This window comes from Kogia breviceps, chromosome 1 (assembly GCF_026419965.1).
Source record: "Kogia breviceps isolate mKogBre1 chromosome 1, mKogBre1 haplotype 1, whole genome shotgun sequence".
NCBI classification, from domain to species: Eukaryota; Metazoa; Chordata; class Mammalia; order Artiodactyla; family Physeteridae; genus Kogia; species Kogia breviceps.
Genome location: NC_081310.1, coordinates 120,214,888 through 120,241,991, shown reverse-complemented (window position 1 = coordinate 120,241,991; position 27,104 = coordinate 120,214,888). Strand labels below are relative to the sequence as shown.

Below are 27,104 nucleotides of genomic sequence, written 5' to 3'. Positions count from 1 at the left end.
CTTGAAGTTCAGACCTCTATCTTCTGGAGGACTCGATTCAACCTACTTCAGTATTATTGCAGGATTTTTTTTGTATGCCTCAGTTCCTGAAAATGGTTTTTCAAACCATTTTGTATTATTGTTTATTTAAGTGCAGCAATTATATTTTGAATACCTGTGAGTTGCTGGTAAGAGAAAAATGAAATATTAGGAGTCTGGCTCTGAATTTTTAAATTATGGAGGATGCAAACATAAATAGAACTAAATTTGAGTTGAAATATGTTAGGTACTATGGAATATTGGTACAGAGTTCCATAGGAAGAGTAAATCTAAGAGAGGCATTAGGGAAGGACTTACTGAAGGGAATCTCATTTGAATTTGGCTCTGAAGGATGACAGGATTTTTAAAAAATTAATTTTGTTCAAGTATAGTTGGTTTACAACGTGTTAATTTCTGCTGTAAAGTGATTCAGTTATACATATATATTCTTTTTCATAGTCTTTTCCATTAGGGTTTATTATAGTTCCCTGTGCTGTGCAGTAGGGCCTTGTTGTTTATCCATTCTGTATATAATAGCTTGCATCTGCTAATCCCAGACTCCCAATCCATCCCCCCTCCAAGGATGATAGGATTTTGATGGGCAAAAATAGGGTAGGATAAGAAACAGCATAAATAAATTCAAGGAGATGGAATTTTGGTGGTGGTGGGGTGGGAGTTCAATGAGCATACTTTAGAGAATGGTACAGTCTTGGGGAGTTTAGGATATAAACATGAGAATTAAGCAGCGTTTGGGAACAGCATATGACTACAGGTATCCAAATATGTGCTATATTGCTGGAGAAATGAGATTAATTTCGTGTAATATTTCTTAGGTCGTACCTTGAAAGATGGGTTAAATAGAGGCTAAGGGAAAGAAAAGCTAAGTTCAAAATGAGGGAACAGGGTAAGAACAGGCCTGGAGTTGAGAATGAACATCTCACTCAATATTTGAGGGCCTACTGTTTTCTAAGACACTACCAGAAGAAAATGTGAAGTAGTCTCTTCCTCTTTGCTGGGAAGCTTAGAACGTATATGTTTACCTATTTAAAGTGTGAAGAGTGGCAAGAGCATTTAAGGGAAGGGAGAGAGTACTTTTGCCTGGGGCCTGGCTGTGGAGGACATTTGGGAAAAGGAATTATTAGGGAAGACTTCATAAAGGGATTTAAAATGGACCATGAATGATCAGGATTTGTAGAGAAGGGAACACACTAGGGCATTCCACAGTACAGGAACGGTAAGCAAAGGCATTAAGCCCACACACAATAAAGGATAGTAGAATTTGGGTAGTGTGTGACATAGTTGAGGCTGGAAATGATCTGGATTCTGATGGGACTGCTATGCTGTATTTTACAATTAATTTGGCACTGGGATATAGGATGAATTAGAGGGAAATATGAGGTACAAAGCCAGCTAGGGCTAATCTAAATATAGGTAAATCTTTTTTGTTTTGTTTTTTTAACTGTGTCTTAAAAAAAAATTGTATTTATTTGGTTGCGTCGGGTCTTAGTTGCGCCAGGCGGGCTCCTTAGTTGGGGCAGGCTGACTTCTTAGTTGTGGCATGCAGACTCTTAGTTGCAGCATGCATGTGGGGTCTATTCCCTGATCAGGGGTCAACCCGGGCCCCGTACATTGGGGGCGCGGAGTCTTAACCACGGTGCCACCAAGGAAGTCCCTAAATCTAGGTAAATCTGAGGTAGTAGAAGCAGTGGGGATGTTGGGAATACTTATGAGAGAGGTTAGAGAGATTAGTTGAAAGTACTTGACTGAGCAGGTCATGGGTCTTTAAGTTTTGAGGACCTGGGAGGCTAGTTATGTCATTAAATAGAACAGCTCTGTTCAGAGAGCAGTAAGGAAGATAGGCTTGATTGGAAGAAAAGGTTGATGGTTGGAAGTAGTGAAATAAGTAAAGAAGTGGAGTAGGATGGGATTATGGAACAAGACTATTTTTTAACAGTTGTTGCTTCTGCCAGGCAGTTCCCAGAAGCTTCTGCTCTTTATTGAACATTTGCTCATCACCATTCTTCAAGCAAAGATCTAGAACATTCACATTTCTTCATGATGGTACTGTGGCAGGTATGCTGAAAATTTTCAATAAAAATGTGTCTTGGGCTTCCCTGGTGGCGCAGTGGTTGAGAGTCCGCCTGCCGATGCGGGAGACACGGGTTCGTGCCCTGGTCCGGGAGGATCCCACGTGCCGTGGAGCGACTGGGCCCGTGAGCCATGGCCGCTGGGCCTGCGCGTCCGGAGCCTGTGCTCCGCGGCGGGAGAGGCCACGGCAGTGAGAGGCCCGCATACCGCAAAAAAAAAAAAAAAAAAAAAATGTGTCTTGCCTGCTATCATAGAATAAAAATAATAATTAGAGCAGATTTAAGGTATTAGTTGAACAAAGGAAGTATTTGGTATTTTGAAACGATACCTACATAGTGGGAAACCATTGTGTTGTTTTATTTAAAAGCTTATTCTGAAGCAAAAGCACTTGGAAATGTTTTCAAGAGAATACTTTCTGGGGCTTTCCAGATGGATACTCTATACTGGGGATTCAAAAGTCCATGCTTCTGAATGGTGTTGCACAAAAAACAGGTTGTAATAAAAATCAAAGAAATACTGAAAAAAAACTAATGTGAATGTAGTTTGAGTTTTAAAAAGAATGAGGTAAAGTCTCTGTTCTGGGAAGGAAACAGAGTCAGTAATATTGATACTTACAATATTTATAAGGTATTCAGAGTAGTGAGTAAAAATGTCAGATGGTTTTCTTGGCTAACTCTGCAAAGCAGTCTTAAATATTTGAGGTAGTTACTGAAAGTGACCTCTTTAAGAAATTATACTTGTGTTTTTGGTATTGAGAAATATAAATTTAGGTGTAGAAAATGACAAGCCTTTGCTATAGTCTAGTAGTAGTAATAATTGAAAACTAGTTAAATATAACAATCAACAGGCAGTTCATTCCCTTCATAAGGAAGCTGCAGTATTCTCCAATTATGGATTTTCTTGTAATAGAAATTACATCTGGGGTTTAAAGTACTCCTTTTCTTCATCTAAATCTGACTTGGAGGAAATAATGCTAATTTGTTTATCATGTATTGCTTTTCTGCTTACTTTCACGTTGTGTATTAGCTGGCAACAAAAATAATTAGTGAAGTGGTTCTAAGAAAATGAAGATGTGGTTTAGAAGAAAGGGGCAATGATTGGGAGGCATGGAGGTAGTAGATGAGAAAAACAGAGGAGGAAATCTTTATCAACTCTGTTATTTTTTTCCCCAAGTGAAAATGGTTTACTGTTTTCAACTATGATACAAAAATATTTCAGTGAAAATTCAGATAACACAAAACTTATAGTTCTGAAACTCCTCCAAGTTCTACAATCCAGAGATAATGGTATATAAACCTTAGTCTTCAAGACTTTTTATCTGTTTCTCTTTTTACTTAAAGAGGATTGTTCATGTTGTTTTGAAACTTCACTTTTTACTTAATAAAGAGTGTGCCTCATCTTTGCATCAGCAAATACTGTGTTCTAGGTATTGTGCTGGGTGCAGTGGATAGAATAAACATGTTCTCTGCTTTTAGAGATTAGTCTTATATAGGGTTTTTATACGTTAATTCTGATACGGTGTGAAGAGTGATTTGAAAGGGAAGTGTAGAGGGTGCACATAAGAGGGATGCAACATAAATTTGAGGAATCTGGCAAAACTTGAAGCAATGAATGACAGCTGACTTGGAAAAATGAGTAGCTGATAATTCCTGAATACTAACTAGTCTTCCTCCCCAGGTAAACCATCAACTCTTTAAAGGCATATTCTTTGCTTTTCTATTCTCCAAAGTACTGGATATAGTAATGCTCAAATTTTTCATATTCTAAAGTATTAAACCTTGCCTTGGATATATTGTGATGAATGTAACTTGTATTAGAGGCTATGGGGATATAACAGTATTGCATCCTGATCTTCCCTTGGGTGCCAGAAAGGAAATATATTATCAAAGGAGAGTATGAGTCAAATGCATAATGTTTTCTAGCATATCCCTGTTCCTCATTCTAAATAAAATGACCTTTTTCATTCTTTACTCCTTTGCTATTTGTCCAAGGGATAGTGAAGTAGTAATTGCCAGCACATTTGTTTTTAAATTTATGTGCCTTTGGCATTTAAGAGTTTACAGTGGTTTATATTATACTTAATAAGTTGCTTCTCAGCTGCATGTCCTGTATATGCCTTAATTCTAAGATCCTTTATAGCAAAAAGACGTTGTTACCTTTATAGGTGAAGGAATCAATCATCCACTGTTTAAGATTTTCCTTATACCTACATGTCATGATTGTCAGTGAAAAGTTAGCATTTGAAAAAGTCAAGGATAGCTTCTCTGTTGAGATTCACATGATGATTTTGCAATATTTGAGAAGTAGATGTAGTCTTCACATGGCAGTATTGTAATAACCACTTCATTGTAGTATAACCTGTGGATGATATTTTGGAAAATGGAATCGCTCTAAAAAGGAAAAAGGTTGACTTTTGACTCTTCTTTCGTATTTCATGTCAAAACGATCAGGCTCAATTCCTTAAGAGCCTTGAAGAATACAGTGTTTCACATTTCTACCGATAACTAAATTCTTAAGAATTGAACCAATACTTAAAATGACAATTCTTTTTTCAATGAGAATATTTTGTTTTTATTTAACTCAAGTTAAATTATTTTACTTATTCCTGGGCTCATTTAGAAATATGTATTTTACAACACAGTAATGTCTGTTCCAGGTATAAAATTCACCTGCCCCGTTTTTGTTTTAACTTTTTATTTTGAAATAATTATAGATTCACAAGAAATTGCAAATAAAAAAAATTGCAGGGTGTTCCTGTGTACTCTTCAGTTTCCCCCAATGGCGACATCTTGCATATAGTACAATATTAAATCCAGAAAATTGATGTCGGTACAAACCACAGAGTTTATTCAGATTTCACCAATTTTACAAGCACTCATTTGTATGTGTATATAGTTCTGTGAATTTTATAACACGTAGATTTGTGTAACCATGAGAGTGAATTGTTCCATCCCGAGGCTGCCTTTTTTAGCCACATTCCCTTTCTTTCCTCCATTCCTAACACCTGGCAACCACTAATCTGTTTTCCATCTCTATAATTTTGTTATTTCAAGAATGTTACATAAAAGAAATGGTATAGTGTGTGACCTTTTACGGTTTTTCCCCCCACTAACCATAATTCCTTTGAGGTCTATCCAAATTTTTGCGAGTATCAATTGTTTATTCTTTTTATTGCTGCTCAGTATTCCATAGTATGGATGTACCAAAGTTTAACCAGTTTAATCTTTAAAGCACATTTGGGTTATTTCCAGGTTTGGGCTATTGCAAATGAAGCTGCTGCGTATAATAATGTGTACAGGTTTTTATTTGAGCATGTTTTTATTTCTCAGGGATGTGTCCAAGAGTGTAAATGCTGGGTTGCATGGTAAGTGCATGTATAGTTTTATAAGAAACTGCCAAAATATTTTCCAGAGTGACTCTACCATTTTATATCCCACTAGCAATGTAAGAGTGTGATCCAAGTTCTCTTGCATCCTTGCCAGTATTTGGCGTTGTAACCACTTTTTTAAATTTTAGACTTTCTGGTAGGTGTGTACCGATATCTTATGGTTTTAACTTGAATTATCCTAATGGCTAACGATGTTAAACTTATTTTCATGTGCTTATTTGCCATCCATAAATTTTCTTCAGTGAAATGTCTGTTCATGTCATTTGCTCATTTTCTAATTGAATTTTATTTTTTTTAACTGTTGGGCTTTGAGATTCTTGATATATTCTAGTCCTTTTTTGGATATGTGATTTGCATCTGTTTTCTCCCCATGGGTAGTTTAATTTTTCATCCCTTAATAGGGTTTTTCATGGAGCAAAAGTTTTACTTTTGAGGAGGTCCAGTTTATCAGTTTTTCCTTTTATGGGTCATGTATTTGGTGTTAAGTGTGGAACTTCTTTGTCTAGCCCTAAGTCCTGAAGATTTTCTCATTTTTTTCAAAAAGCTTTATCATTTTAACATTTAAGTTCATGTTTTTACCTGTGTTTGTCTCAGTTGCTCCAGCATCATTTGTTTAAAAGGCTGTCTTTTCCCTATTGAATTGCTTTTGCACCATTGTGAAAAATCAGTTGGACTTGTTTGGGTGTGTTCTAGAATGTCTGTTCTATTGATTTATGTGTCTGTCCCTCCACCAGCACCACACCATGTTGATTACTATAGCTATAAGGTAAGCCTTAATATAGGTAGACTTTATTATTTTTCAAAATTGCCTTATTCTTTTGCCTTTCCATTCCATATAAATTTTAGAATAAGCTTGTCCTTGTCTACAAAAAAACCTTGCTGGATTTTTATAAGAATTAATGTTAAATTTATAGAACAATTTAGGGAAGAATTGATCTTTTTACTATGTTGAGCCTTCCAACCTTTGAACATGGTATGTTTCTCCATTTATTTAGGTCTTCTACCAGCCATTTGATAATTTTTATCATACTGATCCTGTATATGTTGTTATATTTATACCTAAGTATGTCATTTTCTTTGGAATAATTATAAACGGTATGGTGTTTTAAATTTTGTTTGCAATTTGTTTTTTAACACCAAGCAAGAATCCAGCAAAATAGAACTCTACAATGTGTCTTTTGAAACCCTGGCCTTTTCTTTCAACTTTCTCCTAATCCTTTAAGGATTAGACAGTATTACTTAGTGCTTTTAAAATTGAAATAGGAGTATAAAGTTTAGTTTTGTTAGTCCATCCTTCCATTTTATACCAGATGTAGAAGTAATCCCTTTTATGTCTGATCATTATTGCCACTTGAAAACTTCCAAGATTGGGGAGTAGTTGCTTTCTTTATATATAAGGGAGTTCATTTCACTGTTGGATAACTGATTCTCATTGTTCATTTTGCTGTTGACTCATGGTCATTGAAGACCTCTGATTTTATTCCCTGCTCTGTATTTCCTCACCTTTTCTTCTAGATGCAGGGATCTGGCATCCATGATATGCTCGTTCTCTTATGATATCATCTTAGGTGTGGATTCTTTATTGTGTCATTCTCCTAGATACACATTAACTGTATATCCATTGTCTAATGACACAAGCCTTCCAGAAACCCAGACACCTGAAAGTGATGGGCGTGCAGAACCAGAAAGGTGCCTAAGGAATTCTACTAGCTTGTGGGGGAAGAGTGGCTTGTCTAAATGGCTTGAAGGAAATCACCAATAATATACCAACCTTCACCAAGCACTAGACTCTCTTAATGCTCTTTTAACTGAGTTTTAAGATGTTACTTAAAATACCTATACAAATAAAGAAATAGGTTCAAAGGAGTTTTGATTTCCCAAGTTCACCGAGTTAGCAAATGGTCCAAGCATAATGTGGACACCAGAATCCCAAATTGCGTGGGTGAAAAATTAAGATTCTGGAGCCAAATTCCAGTCCTAAACAATCAGTTTCTTCAGTGGGGTAGAAGACTGGAACAAGCTTATTTAGGATCCCAGACTTTCAGAACTGATGATCTTTGCCCCTGTATTTTGAGTACCTTTTAGTTACAATGCATGTTTGGGCAACAGAAGAATAAGTACATATATGAAAAGAAGTCTGATGCAGGGTAGAACGATATACAATAAAAAGTGCAGAGACGTATGGGTTTTCAAATGGAAGGGAGAGCACACTTGGTTAATATGAAATCAATGAAGGCTTTAAGGATTAGACAGCATTTACAATGACTGGTAGATAAGACATTCTTTGATTGTAATTTTTATTATATATACTCAGCACAGTATTCATTGCTTATTTAATATGGCTGTGTCTGTTCATAATTATAAAGCAATTTGAGCAACACTGATTGTGCATTATTACACTTCAACTGAAAAACCATTACATGCTGAATCAATATCTTTGAAAATTTCAGATAAAGAATTTTCTTTGGGGAGGCACAGAATTATAGGTACTCAATTTTTGTCAATTTTAGGACATAATAATGCTTAAGAAGGATAAACATACATAGCATAAAATTACATTTCAGTTTATCATTTATTTCAGTGCTATTCAACCACTTATCCTCTATGTCTTGACATTCACATGAAAGAATAGCAATCATTAATGATCCAAATGCAAAACATAGTGAAACTCTAGGCCTCAGTTAAATATTGTAGTATTTTTAAAGTTTATATGATTAAAAACTGAAGACAAAATAGGCTGTTAAGTGATAAATAGCTTACTCAGTTTTAGCATAATTTTAATGTCAAAACAATACTGACATTAAAAAAAACATGAGGCAGATAAACAATATGCCTTTAGAAATATTAAATAATTTAGTACAAGTTTTACTTTTTGGTTAATACAGGTAACATGTTTCTTAAATAATCTTTTCACTTTGTCTATAAAAATAAAATTGTCCTCAATATTCTTAAATTCTTTGTTTTCCAAATAAGGCCATTATTATATAGTAAGTTACTGAATCAGTGGTTTAAAATCAGTGACACAAATCATACGTAGAAGGTGATGTAACAAATTTGTTAGGTAAAGAATCAGTACAGTACAGTAACCAGCCATACATAAGAGGTAGAATTCTTAATCACAGTTTTATAGAAAAGATGCAGTAGTTTATATCTGTACTGTTTTATTAGCTATAGTACTTTAAGTTTGCTTCTTATGAGTGTATCAGAAGGGGAAAAGGGAGGGCTCATCATAGGCAAAAATCTTATTGGCCCTTGTTTTGCATGTATTATAGGGGCTACTCCTGGACACATAGGAGCATTTTCTTGATCAATTAAGGTAATCGTACCTTATCTCATTTTTAAAAAGCTTCAGAGTTGGGAAATCTAAACTTCTTTTCTGAAGAAGAATAGAGGGAAATATATAAGAAGGAGGGAAATATCTCTCTTTTTGTACCACTCTTGATTGTAAATTATAGATGAAAGCATTCTCTCTGGATATCATTATTGCTTATTAAGAATTCCAGCAGTACTAACCCACAGAGGTTGTTCTATACTCAAGTTTATAAGTTGATTGTTTCTAACTTGTATATGTCATAAACAATATTACAAATGGGTATAACCTAAAAATTCTATTTAATTCTTTAAATTATTAGTACTTGAGTAAGACAGGATGGCAGAGACTATAGGGTTATTCACATATTGAGTGTTTAAACTTCTGTGGGTTTCCAATCCTTATTTGAATGTCAAATAAAGTGATCAGAAAGGTCACTTTATGAAAGTTGTAATAAAAACTAATAAATATACCCAGTAGGACTTATGTTTTGTAAAATCTACCTGAATACTTATAAATGATCATTCAAAACAGAATAAAACAATTGTAAAAAAATAAAACCCAGTTTCTTCCAGTTAGCTGGAAATTAATCTCATAATTTATATTAGGATTGAGTCATTATGAGCCAATCAGATTCCAAATACTTTATTTATAGTTTAAGTGAACTTTATTTTGATAGGATATTCTCTAAATTCTTTTATATTGAGTTTATTCTTTTCTTACTGATTTTGAGAACACAAAAGTGATATTTACTTACATTAGGTCCAGATCCTTTTAGCAATATTTCCTTCACAGCTGCTAGTATTAATGTATTATCCAAGTCAGTAAACACGTTAAAACTAACATAACACTGTTGATAATATAAAAATAAAATGATTTTCCCTCACATTTAATTTAAAAATCTATATTTTGGTTAAGGATTAGACAGAATGTATTCTTTTTTAAAAAAAAAATTATTTATTTATTTATGGATGTGTTGGGTCTTCGTTTCTGTGCGAGGGCTTTCTCTAGTTGCGGCAAGTGGGGGCCACTCCTCATCGTGGTGCGCGGGCCCCTCACTATTGCGGCCTCTCTTGCTGCAGAGCACAGGCTCCAGACGCGCAGGCTCAGTAATTGTGGCTCACGGGCTCTAGAGCACAGGCTCAGCGGCCATGGCTCACGGGCCTAGTTGCTCCGCGGCATGTGGAATCTTCCCAGAGCAGGGCTCGAACCTGTGTCCCCTGCATTGGCAGGCAGATTGTCAACCACTGCGCCACCGGGGAAGCCCCAGAATGTATTCTTATAGAGACTGGGAGCAATCTTTATTCTTCAAAGAGAAAATCTGTCCTAATTTTAATAAGTATGACTTAGCATTTTTAAGAATTATTCAAAATGTCAGCTTTTGGGAATGTAAGCTAGGTATATAAAACTATTTGCTAATATTTTAAAATGAAATATATTTGGTTATAAAAATCCCACATATCTGTTTTCACAGCTATGCTTCTATTTACATTTAGGAGATACATATGTAAAAAGAGAAAAGTTGAGTCTGTCTTCTAAAGATATCCATGATTAGGTAATTCTCAGATGATTTATAACTTAATATATTGAAAAATTTCTACAGTTAATTTGTAGTTGCCACATTTACAAAGAAACTTTTGGGTAACAATCTTTTAAAAACATAGTTCAGTATTACATTTAGGCCCAAAGTTCATTTATTTAAATCACCTATGACATCTGCAAAATTTTTTCAAACGTAGGAAACTGCTGTTATTAATATGGCTTCATTCATTTATACCTGCAAAATACTTGTTATACACTTCAGTACAACTGGAACAATAAGATTACTTGCACAGATGAAAGTGAAGACTTTCCTTTCACATTAAAATTAATATTTATTTCACACTTATGGTAATGCCTGAAAACGTTTTGCAAACACTATTAATGGTCTTGACTGTAAGTTTATTGCATTTTTCTGTCCCTTTTTTTGAATGTTAAGTACTCTACTTTGGAGTTTTAAGTTCTACTTTTCCTCTTATCTTCAAATAGACTCTTCAGCATATATACTTGAATGGCTGACACTATCACCATTACCACTAAATTAACCATAGACCAGAAATTTACTCTATCAAAGTTGCTTTCTTGTATATTTCGATCACGAGCTTCAAATGCTCTAAGCAGAGTTTGGATATGACCACTTTTGCTTAGTCTGGACTTGATACTGTTGATGGACTCCTGGAGATAAAAAAATAATTTTATTGTAAAAGAATGCTCAGTAATTTTAAGTTAATTTAAAAATGTGCTTCACAGTACTCTTACTAGTTTAATATCCAAACACAATTTTAATTAAGGGGTGGGTACTACTTAATTACCTAAAGATCTTTATTATATAAAGATTATGTAATAGTTCTCATGATGTATTTAAATTATTGTTTATAATTAGTTATTTTAAAAATGAACAAAGCTACTGTGAATTGAAAATAAATAATGTGAAAATACATTTGAGTGCTATAGTGCCAGTAATTTTATATACATTATCTTCTTAGCCCTAACAACCATAAAAAATATAATCTGTTTTTAATACAAAAATGTTACAAGATCACATTCATAAAACAAGCTTATCAAGATGCATTCTAAGTTGCACATCTTCTGAAAAAACTTTTTATAGTAGGATCCTGGTGAGAAGTGATTTAAAAACTATAAAAGGTTTACATGAATATAAGGTAAAGTTGAGATTCGAAATTCGAAAAGTATTGATGGCAAAAATAAGAAAATACTAGAAACATTTTCCTGGATAGTCACCCTGCTTAAAATACTCATTTAAATGCAAAAAAAAATACACAAAATTGCAGACTGCTCTGCTAAACCTACAAAACTACAAAATATAATATTTATCATATGGGCACATTTGTAAAGCAATGGTATATTTTCCAGAAAAATATGGGATTCAGATCCCCAAATAAAAAGACCATCCATAGTTCTTTTCAATATCATGATGATGATAGTCAAGTATAAAATTATTTATTCAAATTTGATGTTGTGATAAAAAATTTGGGGGGGGGGAGTAAATGAAAAATCTCCTGAAAGACATTTTATTTTTTTTCAAAAAAGACCAAGTATTTTAAGCCATATTTAAATCTGAACTTTCTGGTCATTTTGTTTAATTATGAATGAAGTCAATCTCTTGAGAATGCAGTGAAGTACTAACAAAATTTACAGCTACTTCTATTTTGCTCTTGTTGGCAGTATAAATTTAAAATGGGAGAATATATTAATATGATTGAGATTTTAAAAATGAGTGGGAAGAAGACTGGACTAGTTGTGAAACTATGGATACATCATTTCCATTTTAAGCCAGTTCCATACATATAAAATGGAATGAAAGGGGAAAGGGAGTTTGGAGCTGGACTAATGATAACCAAGTCTTCTTCTAGTTCTAAAATTCAACTAAGTTTAGTATACATATGAAATGGTGAGATCAAAAATTTTCATGGTAAAAATTCATGCCAATTAAACTTAATCCTTTGTTTGTATTCACAGTGACACCAATGGAGAAGGTAAGAAAACTAACATTTACTGTGTGCCAGACTCTGTTTAAAGCATTTATATACATGCCATATCACATTTCATCCTCACAACAACTCTAGAGGTATTATCCCTGAGGATAATAGGAAACCAAGGCTCGGAGAGCTCAGTCACTAAGGAATTACACATATGATATGATCATTTAATTTTCTGACTTCTTAAGCTAACTGATCTACAGTATGTCTCTTATAATTTGATAGTTGCTTTCCTAAGAAAACTCAAAGTGATCAAAATATCATATTATAAAAAAAAAGTTCAGGTTATAAGAGTATTAGAGGTTATATAGTTTGAAACATGGAATAATCACATTATTTCTCCTGTGGAAAGTTCTGTAACACAGGTATATATGCTATTTATAAATATCACTGAGAATTCTATCATTTTATTACATCTAGCTGTGGCCAAAGGGTAATTATCTTTCTCCCCATCACTGGCAGTACTATTATTAGCAAGTACGTTCTTATACATGCACATTTCATTATAAATGTTTTTTTTTTTTTTTGGTTGTACGCGGGCCTCTCACTGCTGTGGCCTCTCCCATTGCGGAGCACAGGCTCCGGACGCGCAGGCTCAGCAGCCATGGCTCACGGGCCCAGCCGCTCTGCGGCATGTGGGATCTTCCCGGATCGGGGCACGAACCCGTGTGCCCTGCATTGGCAGGCAGATTCTCAACCACTGCGCCACCAGGGAAGCCCCTCATTATGCATGTTTATGATAAATAGCGCATAAAGCAATTCAAGCCAAGAAGCCATAATCTAAAAGCTTTTACTCCTAAGTGTAGTGCTAGTTTCTGATAACTGCCAGGTTTGGCTAAGTAATATTAATAGTGTTCCCCAAATTAAGTAATATCAAATTTCATGTTATAAAAACTATGGTGTGGGAAAAAATGCCTGTACATCTTGTGTTTACAAATTACTCAATTTTATTATATGTGCAGGTGTTCTGCAGATCATTATTACAGTTTTCTGTCTGTGAACATTCTCAGGGAGTTTTGCAGTTTAGAGTCTGTTTAAATTCTAGTTCTCTCTCTCTCTGGTTCTGTGACAGAGACATTACAAAATATCCCTAATCCATAATTTTCCTCATTGGAAAGATGGAGATAATAATCCTCATAGAATTAAGTAAGGATTTGGTGAGATAATGCAGATAAAATGCCTAGCTCAGTGCCTATCACATACTAAGGTCTCTAGATGTTAGTAATTTTTATTATTTTATTAAACCATACTGACCAGAATGTCTTCCAGTTTCATATCCAACATATCTGTGCCAGTAATATATTTCTTCCAGTCCTCTTGTTCTTGCTCCTGTTCTCCCATATTATCCAGGATTAATTCAAAGAAAATCACCTTCTCAGAAATGGTGCTGAATGTATTATCAAAGCAGAACATGTAGTCACCGCCTTCAGTCTCTATCCTGTATTAAAAAGAGGACATGTCTTCAGTTATCTGTACTTCCATCTGGGATCAAAGGAAAAACTACTGTAAAAGAGAAGGAATAAAATGGTTTATAATAATTGGACAGGTTACTGATGGAAAGACTTCCTTATTATTGAAAGACAATTTAAAATTTCTTGGGAAACCAGCAATCTGGAAATACGTATTCAAGTACTTGCAACTTAGGTGTGCTTGGCATTTACTCAGTAAATTGGGCAAATGTGCTTGACCTAACTTTTGCAAGAAAACAGGCTTAAAAACCTAGATACATGATACCTCACAATGAACCTTAATATTTATACATTATTAAAAGTAATTTATAACGAGTTCAATTCATATGGAAATATCACTACAAACCTTCCCTTTGAGATTAATCTGTAAAGTGAGTTTTGCTTTGTTTTCAAAAGCAGTGATGGACTGTCCTAAATGCTTTCTTCTAGGCTCCTTTGGATTAAGTACATCTTCGTAATAGTTTACAAAAATTAGGAACGAGTTCAGTGTCCAAGAACCAGAGCTTTACTCGCAGTGGCATTACCTTTATGAATAAATGCCACTCATAACAACTTATGATCTTGTCTTCACATTCAAGATAATTGACCTGGGCCGAGTTAAAATTTAGCAAATAGCTTTCTAATAATATTTTTGTGGAGAGAAACTTTAACAAACAAAATATTGCACAGGCTAATGACATTTAACTACTGCTGGCCACAAAAAACAAAGTTCAACCTGTGTTTTAGTTTTCGTTGTAACTATTCACAAAGGTTGGTCTAAATGATTGTGAACTTTCCTTATCTCCAATATGCTAGATCGCTTAAATTTTGGGGCAGCTTATATTATTTCCTACAACCTTCTGAACAACATGTGAGTCTCATCTTTTAAGCTAATCTCCATCCTTTTTTTCCCCTTATTTCTGACTTAACTTTTGTTTAAGCATGAGAGAGAACTACTCAGCAATGTGATTTGATTTTAGCATATATACAATAAATAAAAATAGCGAATACTTGTATACCTCTTCATAATTTACATACTGCTTTGACACATTTTATCTCTTTTAATCCTTATCATCGTATTTGAAAGTAGGCATAATCGACCTTTTCAAGGTGAGTAAAATAAGGTTCACATAGATTAAGATACTTGCCCATGATCACATAGCCTGTTATAGGCATACATGAAGCTTGGATAACTGACTCTCAAGTTAATTGATCTTTCTACAGTACTGCTTAGAGCCTGTCTGTATTCTTTGCAGTCTCCTCAATTATGACAAACCTTTGTCTTTTGAGGATTCATTTACTTTTGAAAGGAGCCTGAAGCAAACACTGGTATGGATACAGGGGGAACAATATTAAAAGCAACAAAACAAAATAAAATGTGACCATTATGTAATATGACCTAGATGTGGGACATTTCCTGAGGAAAAATTTCCAGTGTATTCTGATGAATGGCATCACTGATACAGTAAGTGTATAGCCACCAAATGTGACTATTCACTTAGACTATGCATTCTCAATGAGGGGATACTGCCCCCTAGGGGTGAAAACTGGTTCAAGATGGGCAAAAAAAAAAAAGAAAAAGCTGTAATAGTATCGTGGCCCTCCAAAGCTCAAAATCCTAAGACAAAATCTTATTCCTTAGTATTTAATTTTCTCTCATGGGGTTGTCTTGGGCATATCGCAAGCAGCATGAGCTCATGGAAGACACACACAGTGTGTCCAGGAACACTGCTACAAAATGCTAGCAAATAGATAGCTGTGATTGGAGGACGTTTGATTGGTTGATTGCTTGATCTAGAAGTCATAGGGCAAGAGGTGGTCTACACATGCCTAATGATGCCACTGGCTCCCTTGTGGATGGTGTATGTTTGATCTTCAATTTTTGAGGTGCCTTGCATTATTTTCTATAGCCTTGTGTGATCTTCATCTTCAAAGCCAATCTTGTTTTTCTTCCCCCTATTTGTTACTTACTGTTTTTGTTTAAGCATAAGAGATAACTACTCAGTGATGTGATTGGATTTTAGCATATATACTATAAATAAAAATAGTCAGCACTTGTATATTCCTTCATAATTTACACACTGCTTTCATACATTTTATCTCTTTTAATCTTTGCATTTTGGGGGAAGATTTGAATAAAACTAGTTTATATTTTATTATTTAATTTTACAAAGGTTATTCAACCAATCAGCAATTATGCCAAACACTGGGGAAAAAAGTCAATAATATCTGAATGACTATTGAGTAGCTAAAGTTATTTTCCCACATCAAGCAAAAGTTAAAAGTTAAGGTCACTAAAAGTACTTTTTAAGAAGTTAATGTTATTTTTTAAATCATTCTACTTTTCTTGAAAAATATTTGGAATGATTTTAAAAATTTTAATTACATTGCTATTATGTATATAAATTGCTAATTTGCATGTGTAATGAATACAATATATGATAAATTATATTAAAAGTTATTCAGAAAGTATAAAGTTAAATTTAATGTTAATAACTTTTTAATCTAACTTTTAATTTTGTTTAGTCTTAATTTTATTTAACACAACTTTATTTAGTCATTCTTAACCCTGAATTGGATAAAAAGGGTAAGCTTTGTACCTATTCTTTTTATATATAAAGCACAGGTATACATAGAGTTAAAAAAAAAGGGGGGGGGCATGTAGTATATCTTCAGTATTAAAATTTCATGGGGGGGGCTTCCCTGGTGGTGCAGTGGTTGAGAGTCTGCCTGCCGATGCAGGGGACACGGGTTCGTGCCCCGGTCCGGGAAGATCCCACATGCCGCGGAGTGGCTGCGCCTGTGAGCCGTGGCTGCTGAGCCTGCGCTCCGCAACGGGAGAGGCCACAACAGTGAGAGGCCCGCGTACTGAAAAAAAAAAATTTAATCAGGGATGATGAGGAAAAAAATGCCTAAAAAGGTTGTATGGGGACAGGGAAAAATGAAAAAAATTTGAGAAGCACTGACTCAGATGTATGAGCTTCAACATATGTATACAAAAAAAAGATGTTTACTACTTTGTAGTCATTCCTATATTAATTTCTTTCTAAATTTGTGTTGACTCCCTTTAGTAGAAAGGAATATTATTACTATAAATGATATAAAATATTATCCAAATAAAAGCATATAGAGTAAATTTTCCTTTCAAGTAGAAAAAGAATTAGCATAAGTAGTCCAAAATTTATAAGTTATGTTGTGAGTTAAGGTAATATTAATTCAGTGGTCTAGAAAAATGCTTTTATATATGACAGTACTGGACAAATAGGTATTAAGCAGTTTAAGGCTCTGTCTGGAGACATTTTTACTAACTGACTTCTGGAAGGACAGCATTTGTTTTAAAGATTTAATTTAAGAAAAAAACTTTTGGTGGTATAACTGAGATTTTAGTTGCCTTTAAAAAGTTAATATAGCTAAAGATAAATTTTTGTTTAATTCTAATTTTTAGGAAGTAGATTTGTAAATCCGGTGTAGTGATTAAGAGTGAATTGGACTGACTGGTCTTAAATCCTGGCTTTGCTGTTCATTAGCTGTGTAACCTTCAGCAACTTACTTAACTGCTCTATGCCTCAAATTCTTCATTGGTAAGATGATAATATCATGTACCTCATAGGACTGTGGGGAAGAATAAAAAAAAAATTAATACATGTAAAATGCATATTAGAACCGTGACCTGGCACATCAAAAGAACTCGATAAATGTGAAATCTTATAAACTCATTCTTTTCTCCCAATGGTTTAATGAGAGGTAATTCTATGCAAGAAAGCAATAAGATATCTTTTCCCCCTAACAGTTAATTTTAATTTATCTCTAAATGAAAGGAGAAAGTTGGAGAGAAATTAAAATTGACAGAAATTCTATACATTTTCTATATTCTGAAATTTAAAGGTGAACTACATTTTAGTTCTTGTTCATACACCTGTCAAAGAGAAAGCATATTTAATTCTGGTATATCAATCTTAACTGACTTTTAAAATTACCACTTCTGATTTTATTTATCAGTAGTTTATGCAGATTTTTTTTAGAGCTCTGTATAGGTAAAACACCATTTTCAAAAGCACTTAAAAAATTATGGTTGAGGCATTTTCCCCACCTCGTTCACTCATACATGTATTCAGTATTTACTGAGTATCAATTACATGGCAGGTACTTTGGTTAACAAAGGCCAGTTATTATAAATAGCTAGTACTTACATAGTGCTATGTGCCAGAGATGTTCTAAGCATCATATGGTAGAAAGCAAGAATTTGGGTTCATCCTGCCTCCTCCTCTTAATAAATGTGTATCCCTGCAGACTTACTTAATTTCCCTGAGCCTCCTTGTCTGTAAAATGGGAATTGGGGAATCAAAGAATCTATCTCTCACAGTGGGTTGGAATGATTAATTTAGAAGCATATAAAATGCAAAGTCTAGTTTATGGCAAATATTAGACACTATATTTGATCTTATTCCTGTATACTCACAGTTTAAACATGATAACAATACTGAGTAAACAAAGTGCTGCAGTAAAATAAAAGAATGAAATAAGGAAACACCAGTGAGATGAAAAAAGAGAAATGAGATATAAGAGATACAATATATGGGCTTTTATCAAACTCTAAACTCAGAGTTATAAAAACTTTTTTATTTCTATATGGTTTCCCATGGTCAGATCTTTTACTTTCAGATCTTCTAATTATCTAAAAAGAATGAGGTTTGAGTAAAATAAAAATTTACACTCACACAAAGATGTATTACTATACTGTTGTTTTAAGAAAACAGTGAGCAAAAATGATATAACCAGTAGTTCAAGAAACTTTAAGATATATACCTGGAACAGTAACTTACAGTTAAAATAGAAAAAGCCTGTGCTAGCCAGAAAGGCAGGTTTAAAATGCCACAATAGATTGAATGCAGTACCTATGGTATACTCATCTCATTAACCAAAGCAAAAAAAACAAAAAACAAAAAAAAAACCTTAGTCAAGATCAAAAGAAAATGCCTAAACAAAAAGATAAGATTAATGGACAACATTTTAGTTTAAGATAGATCACTAACAAGGACTGTTTAAAATGTTCATATGGAATCATTTAATGCTAACATTTAGTATCAAATGTGCTAATTTTCCTGTGCCCACTGGTATTCAGATCAAGGAACCCAACTAAGAGATTACTTACGTGTGAACTCCATCTGATTTTCTTTGTTCAAAAACCAAGGTTCTTCCTTTTGGAGAGGCAAGATGGAAATCAACATCTAATCCTGCTCCATCTAAAACCTGTAGGAAGGCATAGAAGAGAAGAGCACATTTTACAAATTCTAAAAATAAAAAGCTATATTAAGTAGATCATATGATGAAAAGATTTCATTTCTAAACCTAGAGGGGTAAGAAAGTCAACAGACTCATGTTAGGGCTAGAAAGGAGCAGAAAGACCATTGGGTTCAATTCCATTCATTTTTGGAACTTGTCCCTTTCTTGCCAATTCCTGTTGCCATCACTTAAATTTAGGTCATACGGGTATTACTGAAATAGTCTTAAAACAGATGCCCTGTAGAATAGAAACACAGAAGGTAGTTCAATCGATAGACCCTTTTTCTTGGGCAATTTAGGGCTTGCTCTGTAACTTTTCTGAGTTTGTTTCCTCCTCCATAAAATAATAACTAGCTACTTCTTAGTCTGGAACTCAAGGCCTCTATGATCTGATTCCAATGGACTTTTTCAAGCAATACCTATTATTTCCCAATATGAACTATATATTCCAAGCAGGCCATTTACTTATTGGCCAAAGAATAAGTACAGGAAACAGGAAAGTACCTGTTCCTTTACAATCTCAAAATGTCCCGATGATGATGATGATGATGATGATGATGATGATGATGGCAGCTAACAATTACAGTTTATGCCACACATTGTTTTAAGTGCTTTATGTGGATTTATTCCTCACAACAACTCTAAAAGGAAGGTTCTATTATTGTTTTCATTTTAACCTAAAAAAACAAAACAAACACCCCCCTCCCCCCAAAAAACCCCACAAAAAACTGAGGCACAGAGAAGGTTGCCTAAGGTGATATGGTAAATAAGTGGCATGGTCAAAATTTGAACTCAGCAATCTGACTTCAAAGGCTACTCTTTTTCTTATATAACTCCATTTTATTTTTCTTGGTGGCTTTAATGGAATGATAGATTACCTATTCTTGTGCTGTACTTACTGATCAACAGAACTGGTTTCAAATGGCTAGCTAAATATACATAGTTCTTTTTCTTCTTTAAATCCCAATGAAATGAAGAAAACATAACGATATAAATAATCTATAACAACACTGGAAATCTAGGAAAGCTGTTAACAGATTTGAAGAGTAAGGAATTTCTGGAAGATATTCCACTGAGCAAAGAATACATCTAGCTACCAATATCTATCAATCTCAAAATTCTCAAAACAGACTAGAGAGACACCAAACATTTGTCGAAACGGATGCCCTCTTTTTCATGTTATTGGTTTTTCTCAGAGGATCAAATTCTGAAAAAATAATGTAAACAGACTTAAAATATGTTTTCTCAGAAAAATGTAATATACATCCTCAGAGAAATTCAAGAATGTAAAAATCTACAGAAAATGAAGATGCTGATATGAAAAAGTTCTTAGAAAAACCAAAAATGTGATTGCCCAAATAAAGCCTTAGCGAATGTAATGACAGCAGAATGGGCATGGATGGAGACTAAAAATCAGAGACTAAAAGGAGCCAAGGAATTCTCACAACAAGGTGAAAAAGTATAGATGAAAAGTATGAGGGAAATGGTAAGTTCTTTATGAAGGACAGAGCTAAAGATTTCAAATACCCACCTAATAAAGCATTTCAAAAAGAGAGAACCAAGAGAAATGGAGAGGAAGTTATCAAATAAGAGAATAAAAAGTTCTGCTCCAAAAGATAAAAATCTTTAGACGGCAAGAGTCTAACAGATGTTGAAGCAGGATAAATGAAAAAAAGATCCAAAAATCCTAATGACTCTTCCAAAGGATTTAAAAAGAACAACCTAGAAACTTCCAAAGAGTAGTAGTAGAGAACTACAAAATAACAAGAACTGGGATGGCATCAGCATTCTTGCATATACAGTAGATGTAAAAAAACACAAGGGAGCCAGGTCTTCAATTTTTCCAAGTAAAAAAGTTATATTTACTGAAGAGAAAGCAAAAGGTAAAGCCATTTTCAGATATCCAAGGAATCAAAGCATTCTGAAAGAATTACTCAAGGTTCTCCTCCAAAAACCAAAAACCGTATCATTAAATCAAAAAGTAAGTGATATGACAAAACTAAGCAAAGACTTGAGTAAAACCAAAGATATCATTGGTAGTGACTGTCAGGCTTAATGAAATCATTAAAAATGGTATTTAAAAATACAGAAGCTAATTTTTAAATATACAAAATATCTATCTAAAATATAAAAACAATACCATAAATCTAAAACTAAACTTCCCAGTGACTTCAATGAATCATGATGGATGAGTCCCACTTTCACCTTTCTGTCATAGTCTTCCAGTCCCTCAAAGGTGTTCTTCAGTCTTCTTCCTCAAAGCCTTGGATTGCCACATGCTGTTCTTTTTATCCATCACCTTGCTCCACCCCCTTATCCCTAATAAGCCTGATTCTTCTACAGATCTGAACTCCACCTCTTCTGGGATGTCTTCTTTCAATTCCCACTGTGAAATCAAGTCCTTCTATTAAACACTCTCATAGCTTATGCACTTAGCTTCACTTCATAGCACTTATTAGAGTTCTAATATCACACTTATTTGTGTAACAATTTGATTAATGTCTATCCCCTTAACTAGACTGCATGAGTGCATGGACTATATTTTTACTCACCATTGTATCTGTAGTATCTAGCATAAAGCTTACACAAATTAAGCACTCAATAATGATTTAAAAATTTAAATGAATGATCTATTCATAAGATATATATATTGTCACTTCAAAATTTCAAGAACTTAATATATTGTGGGGTTGGTCAATTATCCTAAAAGTGTCCTCTTAAACCCAAAAAGTGTGAAAAGGTTAAAATTTTTCGATATGTCACAGTAAGCCAAGGGCAATGTCTAGAAAGTCTGTTCCCTGACATTTTATTATTATTTTTTATTTAATTTTATTTTTATTTTTTGTGGTACGCGGGCCTCTCACCGCTGTGGCCTCTCACCGCTGTGGCCTCTCCCGTTGCGGAGCACAGGCTCCGGACGCGCAGGCCCAGCGGCCATGGCTCACGGGCCCAGCCACTCCGCGGCATGTGGGATCTTCCCGGACCGGGGCACGAACCCGTGTCCCCTGCATCGGCAGGCGGATTCTCAACCACTGCGCCACCAGGGAAGCCCCCCTGACATTTTAAAAACTAAGACAAAACCCAGTAGCTTGTAGTTATTGGAAAATTAATCACAGAGTTGGAAAATGCAGACAAAGGGTTGAAGATGATCTCTACCCTTTAAACCCTTCTAACATTGTCTAGGACTACAGACATTTAATGATTTTACTTCTTTCCTCAATCAAAACAAATTGCTTAGGCAGAATGCTTTAGGGGAATAGTCCCTTTGAGTGATTAAAGATGCAAAGTATAAAGCTAAGCCATACCACCTATATAACTCTAGAAGTGTAAATGTAAAAAAACTAACATATATTGAACATTTACTATGTGTCAGGGATGGTACATGAACATTTATTAACTAATTGTTTCAAATCAACTCTTACTATTATTATCTCTATTTTAAAAGTATGGGATTAAGTAACTTGTTCAAGATCACACAGGTAGTAAGTGCCAGAGTCAGGATTTCAGCCCAGGCATTTTTTTTTCTACAGTTGGAGCTCTCAATCATAAGATGTCAGTAGTTTAAAATAGATTTCTTTCCTAATACCTCAGTAAATACTGATGAATTTTGAACAATAAAAATTGTTTCCTTGTCTAGACTATTTCTCTAACCCCATTTGGCTTCCTTACCTCTAATTTTGCCCTCTAAATCCATCTTCCACACTGTAAAACATTTTTGACGGTTACCACACTGCTTAATCTTTAATGGCCCTTATACAGACAAAAGTCAAAGCTACTCAGCATGGCACACAAGCTAAGATTCATGATCCACGATCCAGCCTCCTGACCTCTCCAACCTCTTTTTCTTCTACTCCCACCCTAGACTTTATAGTCTTAAAGGTCCACTGAAAACTCAGCACTTCTAGCGTCCACTACATATTGCCCACTGCTAGAACACTAACACTATGCATTTTCAGAACTGTCTATTCATTCTGATCCTTTTCCTGAAATGCCCCTTCTTCCTGGCATTCCTGTTTCACCTAAGCATCTTTCTAGATTCCAATTTATTTTCTCCAGGAATTCTTTTCTGATAGCCCAGAGAAGAAGCACTCCTCCAACAGCATCTAACCATACTTTATTGAAATTAGTTGTTTATGAGCCAGTGACCTTTAAATATTAAGATCCTTGAAAAGGGTTCTTTCTGTTGTTTGTCCCTTCTCCCATGTCCTCGTCTCCACTTCTCCATCACTGGCACATGATAACTGTTCAGTCAGTGAACTTTTGAACTGGACTGGAAATCAAGAAATGCTGAGCTCCTGCCTCAGTGTTGCTCATTAACTGTGTGACTTTAGATACTTTACTCTCTATGCTTACCTTATGCATCTATAAATAATCTAATTCTAAAGTTCCTTCTGAGGAAAATTCTAAGTAACTTTATTTTGCTCTATATGTGACAGTACCTGTTATTGAAAAAGATTCTCTACATCAACTATAAAAAATTAACATCTGATTAAAAATTAGGTAACTTGTAAAAAAATTGAGAGATGAACCACACCAAGGCATGTTTTTTTTTTTTTTTTTTTTTTTTTTTTTCAGTGCTACTTAGAAACATCGAAATTTGCTGTATTGGAGCTTACAAGACTTCTTCTAAGAAATTACCCTCTACCAGAATGACCGCATAAATTAAGGCAATTCCCTATAATATTACGCAGGTACTAAAAAGAAAACAATGATATGGGAGAAATACTTAGAATGCTGAACGAAAGATTACAAAGTTTTAATATACAGTTAGATCTTATTTGGTTTTTAAATAATGGGTATATAACTGAGAAGGAAATGTACCATTAAACACATCAATAGCCCCTTTCAAAATATTCCGAAATAGGATTTAGTGATAATCACATGGTCACAGTTCAAAAATCCTTAACTGAAGCAATGACAGTATAGATTTACAATACCGGAATTGAGGGAGGGTGGTGGGGGTGATTAACGCCAAGTGTCATCATCTCGTGGAGAACGTGTATTAGGCCTGTATTGTGAAATTCCCAGTATTGAAGCGTGTACTGGCTAGAAAAGACACAGGTGAATTATGAAACAAAGAGAAAAACCACCGACATCACCAGAGCTGGCCTCTTTCCGACCAGAGGAAAGGGGAGGGTGGGGGTAGTCAATTCCAGGTCCTGCCTAACTTCTCGGTCCCCAACCCCGGGGAGAGACTCGCCTCGCGTGCCGGCGCGGAGCTGGCCGCTTCCGGGCAGCCCTCGCCTCTTCAGCACACCGGTCGTCCACAAGAAGTTTCTAAGCCGGTGAGAGGCGACGACGTGCAGCTACGCTAAAGGAAGGAGGCTGGCTCAACCTCTGCACTTACTTGGTACTCGATCTCCAGCGAGGCCTTCAGGGGCATGGGCTGGTAGAAACACTCCTTCTGGCCAGCCGGAAGAGTGAATGTGAAGTCGCTGTCTAAGGAGGGCGTGAAGCCGGCCGCCCCAGGAAGCAACAGAGAGGCCAAGAGGACCACCGGGAAGGGTAGCCAGATCTTGTCGCCCATCCCTGCCTGGGCGATCTCGGGCTGGAAAAGGCGTGGGAGGCGTGGGTTATAGGCGCCTACGCTCCGCTTTTCCTCCCTGGACTCCTCGTGGTTGGCAGGGAAACCTGGAGCCTGAAGAAACTCCAGGTGAAGGCCGGGGCGGAGAGGCGTTTCTCAGAGGGGAAAACGCCGGCCTACAAAGGGTAGGGACTGAGGGCGGAGCCAGCAGTCCTTTTCCACACCCTCCCGGGTCTTGGCTCCCTCAGGCCCCGCGTGAGCGCGCCCGCTCGACACCCAGACGGCCACAGCTTCCCATGGCGTCCCTCACACCAATGGGCGTCTTGGCGGTAATTGTGGGAAGTGTAGTTCCGGGTGGGCAGGCTCGGACGCGCTCGCAGACCACAATCCCCAACAGGCCCCGCGCGTCCGGCGTCGCTTCACGCAGAGTCTTCGCGGGGGACGGGGCTGCGGCGGGGCGGGGCGTCCCCAACGGCTCCCGCGGCGGTTCGAACTCGGCGCAGCTGGGTTTCGCTAGTTTCCCGCGTGGTGTGTTTGGGGTTCCACGCTTGGGGTCCTGGAGAGTGTCCGAAGTTTCCGAACGCAGCGGAGAGCGCGGCGTGCGCCGTCGTCGGTGGGTCTCTCTCACAACTATGACTTGGGTGGTGAGCGACTGCCCCTGGAGGGTGGAAACCCACCTGCCTGAAGGAGTTTTGTTCCTTTCCCTGTCGGTACGCTCGGTGCGTTTCGTCTGGTCCTCGCCCTCGCTGCGCATGCTGCTCTGCAGGGTTGTATTTTAGTTGACGAAAAATCGGAAAGGAAGCTGTCATGTTTTCCTCCACTTCTTCCAGATGAACGAAGGACCAATTCTGTCAAATTGAGCGTTCTTGGTACAAGACAATACTATATAAAGCCGTGACCTCCTTCCAAAATGAGGAATACTTTTCGACTACAGCCCATCTTTTTACATACAGGGAGTATAATGAACACTTGTTTTTCGGTGTGATGGGTGTGCGTGTGTATACCTACAAAAGCATTGTTACTAGGGCCAAAAGAAGGCAGGGCCTGTTGGTAGCATGATGTGCTTTTCCACGTATGTACAGGCAATGAAGCTAGACTTCATAACTACTGTCAGTTGAAGGGAGGAGGAATCTTTATTTTATTTATTTATTTATTTTTAAAAAATAAATGGCCGCACCGCATGGCAGGCTGTTATCGCTGACAGGTATCCAACCTGCGCCCCCTGCAGTGGAAGCGCAGAGTCTTAATCACTGGACTGCCCGGGAAGTCCCAGGAATCTTTTTGTAAAGATAATAAATGGCCTACTAGGAAAATGAAAACTATGTTTGCATAGCAAACGTTTTCATTGATACTTAAGAAGGGTTAGAGAATTCTTACATGAAAATGTACAGAATTTGTTGGACATAAACCTGATTTAGTCGAAACAATGTCGAATGGCATTTTCGAATTTGCCTAAATTTTCATAACCCTTTTTTCTTTCAGCATCCTGTAGGGAACTAGAGATGTTGAAAAGAAAGCAGAGTGGGGACCTGAACCATTGACTTGTGTTTGGAAGAGTCTTCTCATTTAAGCAGAAGCAAATTTGTGGAAACAAAAGAGGAAAGAGGATAGAAACATTTTCTCTACTAAGATTCCAAAGCATCTCATTTAATTTCCTGCCAGTTTTTTCCAATAAGGTGAGAGTTTTCTTTTTAATCTTCCTCCCTACATCTGAGAAATTTTGAGTGTGGAATGAATTTGTCATATTATTTTAGCTAGATGAGGGGAAGGAAGGGCAGTTTAGTAATCATCATTTATTCACTGAAAATATTGAGTTTCACTAAGTGCCTTAGAGTCCTGAATATAATACACAGGACTCCTAACCTTTTGGAGCTTGAGATGTGGTCAGAATTCTACAAGGGTGATGAAAGAGATGCTACAATGACAAAGGTAAATAGGATCTGAAAGAGGAATGTAATTTTAAGATTATGTAAGAAGATGTATAGGAGTATTAGAGATTATAAAGCCTTCATCTTAATTGTATTATTAATAATATAAATTCATGATAATTATGTATATTAATTAACAGTAAAATGTGGTACTTTATCATGTTTTTTTAATTTATTTTTTTAACATCTTTATTGGAGTATAATTGCTTTACAATGGTGTGTTAGTTTCTGCTTTACAACAAAGTGAATCAGTTATACATATACATATGTTCCCATATCTCTTCCCTCTTGCATCTCCCTCCCTCCCAGCCTCCATATCCCACCCCTCTAAGTGGTCACAAACCACCTAGCTTATCTCCCTGTGCCATGCGGCTGCTTCCCACTAGCTATCCAACCTACGTTTGGTAGTGTATATATGTCCATGCCACTCTCTCACTTCGTCACTGCTTACCCTTCCCCCTCCCCATATCCTCAAGTCCATGCTCTAGTAGGTCTGTGTTTTATTCCCATCCTACCCCTAGGCTCTTCATTACATTTTTTTTTCTTAGATTCCATATATATCTGTTAACATACGGTAT

At 35.9% G+C, this 27,104-nt stretch overlaps 2 protein-coding genes across 2 annotated transcripts in view; one reads left to right on the top strand and one right to left on the bottom strand.

The window, feature by feature from the left end:
* Nucleotides 1-9,433: 9,433 nt before the first annotated feature.
* Nucleotides 9,434-24,944, bottom strand: TMED5 (transmembrane p24 trafficking protein 5). Its single transcript, XM_059082471.2, has 4 exons — nucleotides 24,422-24,944; nucleotides 18,944-19,041; nucleotides 13,598-13,781; nucleotides 9,434-11,018 (listed from the first exon to the last, which is right to left on the bottom strand). Exons 1-4 carry the CDS (start codon nucleotides 24,599-24,601, stop codon nucleotides 10,800-10,802), a joined length of 681 nt encoding a protein of 226 aa, XP_058938454.1. The 5' UTR covers nucleotides 24,602-24,944; the 3' UTR covers nucleotides 9,434-10,799.
* An 89-nt stretch (nucleotides 24,945-25,033) lies between these two features.
* Nucleotides 25,034-27,104, top strand: part of CCDC18 (coiled-coil domain containing 18) — a 125,862-nt gene continuing 123,791 nt past the window's right edge. Inside the window, exons 1-2 of the mRNA XM_067042527.1 lie at nucleotides 25,034-25,211; nucleotides 25,429-26,274. The gene's annotated coding sequence lies outside the window, so the exon portion shown is untranslated. The remainder of the gene's footprint in view (nucleotides 25,212-25,428; nucleotides 26,275-27,104) is intronic.